This window comes from Sceloporus undulatus, chromosome 5 (assembly GCF_019175285.1).
Source record: "Sceloporus undulatus isolate JIND9_A2432 ecotype Alabama chromosome 5, SceUnd_v1.1, whole genome shotgun sequence".
In the NCBI taxonomy this organism is placed as follows: Eukaryota; Metazoa; Chordata; class Lepidosauria; order Squamata; family Phrynosomatidae; genus Sceloporus; species Sceloporus undulatus.
In genome coordinates this window covers 128,252,185-128,264,728 of record NC_056526.1, presented here as the reverse complement: position 1 = coordinate 128,264,728, position 12,544 = coordinate 128,252,185, and the positions used below count along the sequence as shown (strand labels likewise).

At 40.3% G+C, this 12,544-nt stretch overlaps 1 protein-coding gene across 9 annotated transcripts in view; it reads left to right on the top strand.

Annotated features, from left to right (window-relative positions):
- FAM149A (family with sequence similarity 149 member A) overlaps positions 1 to 12,544 on the top strand; it is a 74,438-nt gene that overhangs the window by 28,637 nt on the left and 33,257 nt on the right. For 8 of the 9 annotated variants that reach the window (XR_006104075.1, XR_006104077.1, XR_006104076.1 and 5 more), the window contains exons 4-10: positions 2,148 to 2,290; positions 3,217 to 3,339; positions 5,335 to 5,511; positions 6,381 to 6,571; positions 7,178 to 7,332; positions 9,337 to 9,455; positions 10,938 to 11,162. Coding sequence is in view for 5 of the 9 variants with exons in the window: in XM_042468459.1 (XP_042324393.1) it covers positions 2,148 to 2,290; positions 3,217 to 3,339; positions 5,335 to 5,511; positions 6,381 to 6,571; positions 7,178 to 7,332; positions 9,337 to 9,455; positions 10,938 to 11,162 (1,133 nt within the window). In the remaining 4 variants the exon portion in view is untranslated. The remainder of the gene's footprint in view (positions 1 to 2,147; positions 2,291 to 3,216; positions 3,340 to 5,334; positions 5,512 to 6,380; positions 6,572 to 7,177; positions 7,333 to 9,336; positions 9,456 to 10,937; positions 11,163 to 12,544) is intronic. The other variant, XM_042468460.1, reaches the window with a different exon arrangement.

Genomic DNA, 12,544 nt, shown 5'->3' with positions numbered 1-12,544 from the left:
GGGCCAATCAGTAGTATACAAATTGGCAAATAAGGGCATCAGTTTTTGCGTCCTGACTACATATGAAGATTCAGTTTTCCATCTTTGTGATATTTTCCAGTTACATATTTGAAATTCTGTGCTGGATTAGAGTTAACAATCTCTGTTTGCTATTTTGTGGTTTAGCATGCTATGAATAAATATGAGATTTATGCACTCTCCTCATACATGCTAGTTTAATCCAGAGACCTCAGTTATAATTGTATGGAGAATTCTGTTTTAATTTCAGTTTGCTAACTAGGATCTGGAACCATAGAGATTAGTAAACTAACAATAAATGAGAACTCCCTGTTTGAGAGTAGAAGCTCTAGTTTAAACATGCCAGTATGTTGTGGAATACATTTTATTAATAATCAATAAATATGGGAAAAAACAGTCCCATTGCCCTTTGTTTACTTTGTTTCTTGTCTTCCTAATTCTGGATCTACTCTGTTTTATTGAACATGGTGTCAGTATTCCAATACAAAATAGGGTTATACTATTTGAAGCCTAGATTCCCCCCCCCCCCCCAATATTTTAATGAAATTCTGTTCCTGGTACAAAGTAATACTGAATAGTTTTGTAAGTTTTCTCTCCAATGACTAAGATGCTTTTGTTGTTATTTGTGGTCGAGTCTACTTTGACTTATTATTATTATTATTATTATTATTATTATTATTAGTTTTATTTATACCCCGCCTTTCCATATGATCAAGGCGGCTTACAACAGAGTCTCAGAATACAAAGCAAAACAATGCACAGGAAAAAACAATGCAATACCATACAATGCCAATAATATAAAAATACAGTACATAATACATAATACAAAACAGAAAAAAAACAGTATAATACAAAGCAGAAAAAGCAGTATAATACAAAGCAGAAAAACAATCCCCTGACAATAAAACCTACACCCCCCCTCTCAAATTCCCTCCCTCCAAAAAGACCGCAACAGCGGCGCCAGGCAAATTGTCCTTGGCGCTCCTCCCCGATGTTATAGGGGTAAAGGAGAGTCCTTCCCTTCCAAAGACGCCGCCGCGGCGGCAAACAAAGAGTCCTCACCAGGGCCGCTGCCAGGTGGAAAAGGCAGCGGCGTCCTCCGGGGCAGCAGGGAGTCCCTTGGACCGCAGCCCAGATGGAAGCGGGCGGGTGGGCGGCGTCCTCTTCGGGGAGGCCGGCGAGCCGGCTTATGAGGGGCCGCGCTCACCTGGCCCCTTCCCTTCCAAAGATGCCGCGGCGGCGGCAAACAAAGAGTCCTCACCAGGGCCGCTGCCAGGTGGAAAAGGCAGCGGCGTCCTCCGGGGCAGCAGGGAGTCCCTTGGGCCGCAGCCCAGATGGAAGCAGGTGGGCGGGCAGCGTCCTCTTCAGGGAGGCCGGCGAGCCGGCTTATGAGGGGCCGCTCTCACCTGGCCCTTTCCCTTCCAAAGACGCCGCCGCGGCGGCAAACAAAGAGTCCTCACCAGGGCCGCTGCCAGGTGGAAAAGGCAGCGGCGTCCTCCGGGGCAGCAGGGAGTCCCTTGGGCCGCAGCCCAGATGGAAGCGGGCGGGCGGGCACCTTATGGTGATTGTATGAATGAGAAACCTTTTAAGAGTCCCTGAACAACAGCCTTGTTCAGGTCTTAGAAACTCAGGACCATGGCTTCCTTGATTCAATCAAACTACTTGTAGTATACTCTTACTCTTTCTCTACTATCTTCCACTTAATTAAGCATTATTATCTTTTCTGGTTAGTCATGTTGTTGCATGATAGCCTAAAGTACTACAGTCTCAGCTTAGTCATCTTGATCGCTAGTGAAAGTTCAAGCTTGATTTTCTCTAGGACTCATTGATTAGTAATTTTGAAAGTCCATGGTATCCACAGCTTTCTTTATTGTCCAACTTTTATAAAATATGATGGCATGGACAATCCTGGCTTCAGTATTCCATGATGTAAGTTTACACTTGATGATCTTGCCTAATTTCATCATAGTTACCCTTCCAAGTTTTAATTTTCTTCTGATTTCTAAATGATTAATGTCTAAGCAAAGGTATTGAAATGTTTAACTGTTTTGATGTCTTCATCTTTAAGCTTTACTCAGTTTCAAATGTGAAGAAATATTATTTGAAAGGCTTTATATTAATGTCTTTAGGAATTTGATAAAGCTAATACCCAAAGAGTTCATCAGCTGTTTTCTGATGTGGATGAAATGTTGTTTGAAGGGAAAGTGAGTTCACAAATAGAGAATCTAAAGGCAGAATGCAAAGACTGGACCAATAGATCACTTCACTTAAGGCAAGTCTACATGTAACTTGATTATTTTATGCACAGTGTTCTGTATATTGCCATATATACTTGACTATAAGTTGCCCTCATGTATAAACCGAGGGCAGGTTTGGGGGATGGAATTATGGATTTTGATATGACCCGTGGATAAGTCGAAGGTAAAACTTTGGGGTATGCAACAAAGGATTTAAATAATGAAGCAAAGGGAAACAATGCTGAAGAACCTACAAAATTTCAGCAGTTATAACTGTTTGTGGTCAAGCTAAAGGCTGGATGGATGAGAAAGTAGAGGGGGGATCAGTGCTTCCAGGACAGATTACACTCTTGCCTTTCACCAGGGGTTAGTTCCTTTTTTGTTAAGATTTAAAATACAGTACATACATTGACTTGTAGGTAAGTCGACTCAAGTTTTTTGGGTCAGTTTTTTGACTAAAAAATCTAGACTTATACATGAGTATATACAGTACAGTCCTCCTTCCGAATTTGCGGGGGATCCATTCTGGACACACACACACCGTGAATTTGGAAATTCGCATATATTCAAACCCCATAGCTTTGAATGGCCACGTGCTTCTGCGTGCAGTTATGTGCATGTGTCACAGGCGTGTACACCATTAACTTTAATGGAAGTCGCCCCTCTGAATAATCAGAACTGCAGATCTCAAGTCCATGAAAACGGCGAGGTGACTGTACGTCATCATCAATTTTCCATTCAAAATGTATTTAATTAACTTTTGAGGCAATGGCTTGACCAGCAGGCTTCTTGTAATTCTTATGAATCAGCATTGGGTTATGGTAATCAGCATTGTCTCCCATCTAACATTTTTGCTATGTGCATGTGTGCTACAGACTTTTTGTACCTTTGGTTCAACTGTAATACTTGTATATTTCCCATTCATTCCTTCTTGAGCAGTTTATGTTTGTTCTCTTTTCAGGATCTTGGGAAAACAGCTTCTTTTCCCCAAAGATCAGGGCTTTCAGCATTATCAGAGCAGAAATCCCAGCTCTCTGTATTCCAGGTCCCTACCCAGCCTGACTGAAATCAGCAGTATGAAAGAGTATGTAGTTTAATGTAGAATTATCAGTTTAATATTGAATTACAGGTATCTGTCTGTCTTGTTTTTTTAAATATTTTATGTATTGTAGAAATGCAGTGCAAACCCATCTATCCAAATTGAGACAAAACTAGGATGTGTCAGCAAGCATGAATTAATTAATTCTAACAAAAAACCCTAATCATTTTAAAGGGAGTAAAGTAATTTGATTGCAATAGTTACCATAGGTTGAATATCTCTTATCCAAAATGCTTGGGGCCAGAATATTTTGGATGTCAAAATACCTGTATTTGCATATACGTACTTAATGAGATATCCTGGAGATGGGACCCAAGTGTAAACACAGAATTCATTTGTTTCATAGACACCTTATACACTTAGCTGGAAGGTTTTATACAATATTTTAAATAATTTTTTCCACAAAACAGGGTTTTTGTACATTAAACCTTCAGAAAGCAAAGGTGTCACTATCACAGCCACCCATGAAGAAGTTTTGGTTTTTGGAATATTTCAGATTTTGGAATTCCAGATAAGGGAGACTCAACCTGTATTTATTAAAATATTGCAGCTATATTAGCAATAAGTATAATTATTTCTGAGAAATATAAAACCTTGTGCTGGACATTATGTCCTTTTTGTGATGGTGGCTAGGGCAATAAGGAATGCCCAATACCTTAAGTTCTTCTACATGGTCATCTGATGGTTCATTGGCTTCTTGTTCCCTGTCCCATCTTGATCCTCTTCAGCTCCGACCCCACGGACTTGTCGGACTTATTGGCTCTCAGGCAGTCTTACATGGCATCTACTCCTACACCAATTAAGAAGTGTTGGGTAGAAATCAGGTTGGCATAGCCAATGACTGTAGACTGTCCTGATACGCCTGTCAGAGGAGACATATTAAGGGCCCATCGCCAATACCATAGCTTTACTTCATACAGAGGAAGCAAATGAAATTTGTCCTTCCATATCAAAGGCTGATCATTGGTACCATCTTGCTCCATATGGACAAAACAGAGGATGTACAAAACTGCCACATGATCTGGACTGCTCACTTTCGTATCACATGATCTCCTGGACTCGGGATCACAGTGGATACTGTATTTGGGAGGGCTGTGTTTTTCTCCTGTGTAGGATAACACCCCCTCCTTCTATGGCTAGTAGCTTGCTAGTTTCCCATTTGTGTGATTCACAGAGACCATGCAGAAGGAGGACAGGTTGCTTACCTGTAACTGTATTTGTTTGAGTGGTCATCTGTAAAATCACACAACCTCACCCATCCTCTTGTTGTGTCCTGCCTCTCCTTAAATCCTGGGCTGTTGCTTTGGCATCCATGAAGCTGAGATGGGAAGCAAGCTAGTAGGTTGCACCGAGAGTAGGCGGATCTACTGTCAAAATGCTTATGTAACAGCCCTAGAAGTTTTATAAGATGTACTGCACAGATGCAGGATAATCCGTTTGTGTCATTTCACAGATGACCACTCAAAGAAATACAGTGACAGATAAGCAACCTGTTCTTCTATGCACAGTATATAGCACATTAGAAACATTAAAATGCAACAATGAAGAGAATTTAGCACTTTAGTTTTGTGGCTTTTTTCTTTGATTTAATTTGTTACAGGGTAATAAATCCAAGATACAAGCAGTAGCCTACTTCAGTTCTTATTTAGGTGCAATAATACTTTTGTTGATGCTATTGTCAAGCAATCAGAAGCTAGAACACTTCCTGATCTATTGGAAATGACCTTAACAATCTGCCCATAGATCCTAATTTATCTTCAGCTCTCCCTGCTCTAAGCATTTTTTTAAATTTTCCTAATTGTTTTTCTTGTTTCCATTTGGTTGGAAAATGCTATATGAGTTGCTTTTTCTCTCACTTGTCTTACCACTTCATTAGTTGTAATATGAATATTTAACAGCTTGCTGTTTTTCCCTTGTAAAATATTTGTATACATTTTATTTTGCACCTTTTTTCTTGTGTGTTAAAATTACTATCTTTAGGTTATGCATCTCAGGATCTAAACTGGTTCCTGCAACTTTTCCAGTGCACAAGGCCTTCAGCTCTGAATTACCAGGAGTTGGTTTATCCGAGGCATCTGCTTATTCATTTTTGGAAGAGGAAATATATGATGCAGAAGGAAAAATTGAAGAGTATCTTGCATTTGACAACAAGGAACTGTAAATGTTCAATTTCTAATGGATTTAATAAATTGTGATTATGATGATTGTAGAAAGTATGAGTTCATACTCCTAGGCCAGGTTGTTGTTGTTGTTAAAATGGCCTTCTAATTGATTTCTGTTTCCTTCTGATAATAAACAATATACAACAACAGTGGTGGCAAAAAGCAGTGAGAAGAAAGTTATTTTCATCAGAAACCTGGCATGGTTTTCTAATCTGCATGAGGAGGATATTTTTCTGACATAGTAGTAGTCAAGTTAAGCACATTTCTTTAAACTCATGCCTGTTTTCATGGTGGTTAGACCATTTTTAAGTGACAGGATGTTGAGGCCAGTCTGTATGACTCAAGTAGACCAAATCACATTGACAAAGTGAATGAAGTGGCTGCCACTATTGGCAAGCAGTTAAGCAAAACTGGGATGTTTTCATATGGTTCAGTAGAATATAGTGGATAACCCACAGCTCACACATGCTGCCATCTTGTATGCAGTCTGTTAAGAGGTATTCTATCCATATTTATCCATTGATCAGCCACCAGCTGGAGATAGGGAATAGGCAGCTCTTTCCCATTTCTTAATTACTGTGAGAAAAATACCAGGGTTGCTGGTGTATGTGAATGTGTCAACCAGTTCTCTTGTACAAGTGCAGCCTAACCACTGATCCAGCAGTACACAGTGATGTAGAGGTGATTAAATAGATTTTGCTGTTACCTGCCTTGATCCTCTGGGAAAGGCGGGCTACAAATAAATAAATAAATATATTATTATTATTATTATTATTATTATTATTATTATTATTATTGCTTTGTTCTTTTTATCTTGGTAATAAATCTATAGCTTGGTAAATTTTAATTTGCTTCAATCATTAGTGGTGATGAGAGTTTGGAGCAAAGGAATTATCAGCTCGCTCAGAGGAGAATTAAACATGGCATTCCTCCTGTTTCACCCAATGCCTGTATCAAAGATGCTGTGGTTGCTGAAGTGTTTGATCATGTATGGAATAATGTAATTCAAGTACTGGAAGAATTAATACAAAAATACTGGGAATCCTCTATCACAGGTAACTGAAATATTTATAGAAAAGCTAATAGTAGCCTAAATACCCTAAAGGCAACAGATCCTATCTGATCTTGGAAGTTAAGCAGGGTTAGCCTGGGGTTAGTACTTGGACTGCCAACAAATATCAGATGCTATATTTCAGAGGAAGGAATTGGTCAAACAACTGCTTGATTATTCCTTACCTACAAAAACCATATGAAATTCATGAGGTCACCATAAATACGCACACACACACATACACATTTTAAGAGGTGTTCTTAATGTAGCTTATGAATATTTGTGGTCCAGTTAATACCTAATGCTGAGATACATGATATCCATTATATATGGTTTGTGCTTGTTCATGAAACAATAGTTGGAGATAGAAAGGAAAGGACATGAGAAATTGCTCCCGAGAGATGGGATGGAAAGTTAGGGAAAGAGCATACATTCCCAATACTGGTTCTCATTTGCAAAACCATAATAAGCAGAGAATCAGCATTATGCCTACATCACAATCGTATAAACTTTGCATATTATAACATTCTGCCTAAGTGTATAGTAAGTACAGTATTAATATAGAGTAGTTTATATATGCCTGTTTCATGTTTATTTTATGGTGGTTTAGAACATGACAAGCAAATAGAGAAACTGAAAGCTACTGGAAAGAAGTTACCACATCTACCATTTCCCCGTGTTGCAGTAGATACATCAAGTGTACCCCCATCAAGAGGATCAGAGGCTCGAAGCACATCTTTTGGCTTCCATTTTGTCCCAGCACAGGTAGAATCAATTCTGACTAGCTATCGTAAGTAGCATATAAAATCTAGCTCTTCTTTTCACCAGTATGCCATCTTTCTTACCTGACTGAGGTTTATTTGCTTGTTCCTTTGTTTGCTACTAGATTTCTTCTCCATATTCCTTCAATACCTGAACCCTTTAAGTGTAAATTCATCTCATGAAAATCCTCTTTCAACAGTTGTGATGTTCTTATACATTGTGTTGAGGTATACTGATATTCAGCATTCTATGTGTGACCTTTTGATTTAGGCCTCTCACATTTTACCTCTCTGCATACAACTTGTGCACTGCATACACACAAAGACTTTTCTATTTAGCTTTTGTCATAATGGTTAAATTTAGTTTCAACTCTTCCTTTAAATATATTACGTGGTTTTGAATCCAGTAATAAATGAAAATATTTCAACTTGATTTCTAAATCATTATGCAAAACACACTAATTTGCTCAAAAGTCCACATGAGCTAGAAAATTTCCAAAATCAGTGGGGATTTATATTGACTTTCTGTGGTGTTATTTCAATATAGCTGCTTTTTCTAAATACTGTATTGTTTTAACTAAACATATACAGCATATTAAAATTAATAAAATATATCTAAAACTTCAGTGTAGAGAGATTTTTCAGATGTATAACTCTTACACATATATTGAATAAAGATCAAATGGATATAGCCCCAATCAGCTTTGCTAAGTATCTTGACAGACTGGTGTTTGTTGTTCTTAATTGGTCATTTTACATCAAGAGTGGGTAACACACAGCTCCTCTGAGGCATGCTGTGGATACAGCCTCCTCTCCACTCCTACTGTCTTTGTGACTCCAGACAGGGTGTATAAAGATAGCAATCCCACCATATCCTTTTCCCTAATAGAATCAGGTCTAGTCTGCCCACTAAATAACTGCTTGACAGCCTAGTGGATGTGATGCTGTGAGAAATGAGTTGTACAAGGAAGATTGTCCATGTGCACCTTACTTTCCAGAAGAACTGAGTGCAGGGAAAGAAGGCCCATGAGGGAAACCATCCCTGTGTGCCTTTCCCCCCAAAAGATTCATAGGCAGGAGATCGGAGATTAAAGCCTCTCTTCTGCCAAACAATGTGGAACTGGAGCTGTATTTCTCAGATAGGAAGTAGCTATTAAATTTATAGCATCCCAGCAGTTGTACTTAGCATTACTGTCAGAAGACAACAAAGTTAAAGACAACCTTTAAATAAATAAAATAAATAAACCTGCCACACACACACACACACACTCACTCACTCACACACATACTTGCTACCTGGTGCGGTTTAGACCCACTGGGACACAGACCTCCACAGACATGGAGGACTGCTTAAGATGATCAACCCCAGAAGGCTTATGAATCCAGATGGTTTCCTGACATTTTTGGGGAGTTTGCTGCCACCTTGGTGAGTGATTCTGTTGAAGCACTGGTTGACCACCTAGAACGGAGGTGGTGGTGGTGGACACAGTCTCTCTCATAGAGTGGAACCAGACCAGTGCCCTGAATTTCCCCAGAATTGGATAGTGATGAAACAAGGGAGAAGGTGACTAGAACAACGTGGGCAGAAAACCCAGAGCAGAGTCGATCACCTCTATGGGTCTCCTTTACAGCAATGGAGTCATAAAAATAAGATGGTTCCCTGCTTCCATTGCAACTTCAAAGAACCAACAATTAGAACTGTTTCCCAGGGGGGAATCAGCCAGCAGAACTGTTTCCTGGGGGGGGGGGGGAGCTATTAAACACCACTGTTGAACATGGCATTTTAATAGTTTTTATTTTATCAGCTCCTCAAAGACCCCATGTTAGGAAGTAACTAGCCAAATAAATAAATATATAAAATACATCTGTAGGAAGAAATTTCCCTTGACATATCTATTGGACCTCCTTGTTTATATTTTCAGGTTTAACCCACTCATTTTTAGCTTTCGGACATGTTTGTGAGTGACCCTGAAAGAACGTCTGTGTTTGCTTCTGTTGCTTTCTTTAGATTCACCGTTTTCCTACCAATCCACACAGTGATTTAAATGGTGTCATGACAATTCAAGCTAAACCGCTACAACAGAGACATTCAGGATTGACAGAAAGGATACAGTATGTATTTCAAAGGTGCATTTATGAGATTATATTTCAATATCACAATACAAACTATACTTGTTTTTAAATTCTGCTTGAGCACATAGCTCTGTAGACTATTGTTCCTTACCCTTTTTTAGATCACAGATACTTGTGAGAATCTGAGGAAAGCTATCGAGTCTCTTCTTAGTAAACCGCACATAAATACCTATATACAAAACTTAGGCGGGTTATAGACCGCCCATTTGGGGCGGTCTGCACCCGCCCCTTTCCCCGGTGTATCGGGGCCTCAGTGTGCAGAGCGGCAGCCACTGAGGCCCCAATCCGCTGCTTTTCAGGCTGCGGGGAAGCAGCAAAACGCCGCTTCCCCACAGCCTGAAAAGGGGTGTCCCTTGGGGCTGTCAAGCCCAAGGACACCCCGCGGCTGAGGGGAGGGGGAGAAAGGGGGCCGTTTGGCCCTTTTCCTCTTTTAGTCCGCTGGGCGCAGCCGTCTGAAGGCTGCGCCCAGCGGACTAAACCAGGAAGAAGCTCCGAAACGGAGCTCCTTCCTGCTCCGTGTTCAGGGCGCACTAAGCGCCCTGGCGCGGAGCAAGGACGTCACGTCCGCGCCGCCCCGTCTAGAGGTGGCGCAGCCGTGACGTCCTCACGGCCGCGGCCGTATGGAAGGGCCGCCACCATTTAGTCACGCACTAAAGTGCCAGTCTGTAACCGGCCTTAGTATACAATTTATTTGGTTGCATTGGAAATGAATTTGATTTACATAGATAGATAAGAGAAACGTTATTCACCAAGAATTATATAAATGTCTTATTCTACTATGCAAAAGATGATACACAATTCCTGGAAGAAAATGAAATAAATACAAATTATCCACACACACACACACAGTCTGCCTAAAAATACATTTCAATGAGAGCTGTTAAACTCCACTGTGATTTGGAACTATGGTTTGGCTGACTCAGGCTGCATTTGCACTGCAGAAATAATCCAGTTTGACACTACTTTAACTGCCATGGCTCAATCTATAGAATTCTAGGATTTCTAGTTTTTGAGACATATAGCCTTCTCTGTCGGAGAGCTCTGCTGCCATAACAAATTACAAAGCCCAGGATTCAGTAGGATGGAGCCATAGCAGTTAAAGCCATGCATTTTTACAAATGATTGTAGTAAGAATTGGCACTAGAGATCTAACATAATTTAACATACTGATTTTTTCACAAAGACAATTTTTAAAACAACGGGAAAGAAACTGAAGGGGAAGTTTTTTTGCACCCACTTCACAGACCCCCTAAGTTTAAGAACCTTTGCTTCAGAGTGTTTTTTTTAAAGGCATCACTCTCTGGTGCTATATTTTCTCATGTTACATTTCTGTAGTTGATTAATTTGCTGTAAAAATATAATTTAGAGCTCCATAATTCTCTTTGTGGAAGAATGGAAATAATATTTGCATAAGGTGGGCTGATGGATCTTATGGATCTGGCTGTGCCATTTGCTGAAATAGTATTTATTTTTCAGGAATGAACAGGAAGACAAGTTCCAACGTATTGGTTCCAGCGTTAACTCTGCACGAAATCGGATGGGACGAATTACTGATAACAGCATTCTTTCATTGTCTCGAGTGTTGCCTGGATCCTCTAGGAAAATAGTTGGACATCGTAGGCTGCTGTCAATAGCTTCAGATCCACTGCGTTCAAAAACTGCCAACATTTATAGTGATGAAGTTCTTAGGGGGACAAAATTGTGAGAATCTGCTTCTGTTCTTTGCCACTGTGACATTAGGATAGAAAAAATACTTGCAAATTTCTTGGCCTGTGCAAGCAAATGTGTCTTTATGTATCAAGACAAACAGTTGAAAAATGTGGTCAATCATCACAAGATTTTTTTTGCATTTCAGGATTTTTTTGCTAATATTTAGTGTTAAACACATATATAAGAAAACGTTTTTTGTTGTTGTTGCAAAAAAGCCCTGATCCAAATATTCATAGGATAATATTCAAACTCCCACATAATTTTACCTAGCAGGACTTTTGAAATTCTTTGCAGTATATTAATTGCAGTAAATTAATTGCAACACAGGCTAAAAGAACCATATCCCCACTTCATTCTGTCGTCATTCTGTACAGATAATAGCCCCAACTGGGATTGGCCAGACTCAATGCTGATCCAGTAGTTCTGGCCCAATCCAGGCCCAAAAGGCTCTTAATGCAGTCTAAAAAAGCACAAGCTGTTTACAGCAGAGTTTCTTGGAAACCCCACTGCGACAGTCACCAAACATCATACCCTTTTACCTGCTGCATTCATTCTGAAGGCCTCAGTCACAGCCTATGACATTGGAAGGGGGCACCTGGCCATGTCAGTGTAGCCAGGCATCCCATTCCTGTCTTTATGGCCTGTGGTGGGAGTCTTCAGAGGGAACCTGCCAGCAGCAGCAGGTAAGGCACATGAAGGAGCTCCACAACGTGGTGGTGGATGGACATGTGAACACCTGCCCATTGCTGCATTAGATGGGGGTGGAAACGGGTCAGAACTGCAGGCGGGATGCTATGGGGTTGGCTCATGGTATCCTGCCTATGTGTATAAGTCCTGTAAGTCTCAGAAACCAGACATGGATCATATAAGGAACACAATTTAGGTTGCAGCATTCAACCTTTCTCAGCATTACATATTTGACCTGGTGTGGATTTTTTTTAAATGCCTGGATAGCCTTGTATTATAGGCTCTATTGCAGATGTGTTCAAGTAGGATATATACAGTGGGCCGTCAGTATCCATAGGGTTTGGTTCCAGAACCCCCTGCAGATACCAAAAACTGCAGATGCTGAAATCAATATTTAACAATTAAAATTACCTGGGTAACAAGGAAGGCATTCTTCCTGCACTGTTTCCCACCTTCCCATCACAAAGCCTCTGCCACATTTTAAACCCTTTTGTTACTGCTCTACCTCTGGGAAGGGCTGCAGAAAGACTGGGGCAATGGGATATATGAGAGGGGGCGGGAAGAGATTTAAATTCCGGAAAAGGCTTCCTTGTGAGAAGGCGGGAAAGCAGGAGTTTAAATTCTGGGAGAGGTTTCTTTGTGAGAGGGTGGGAAACAGAGTAAGGCTAGTGTTTAAATTTTGGCAG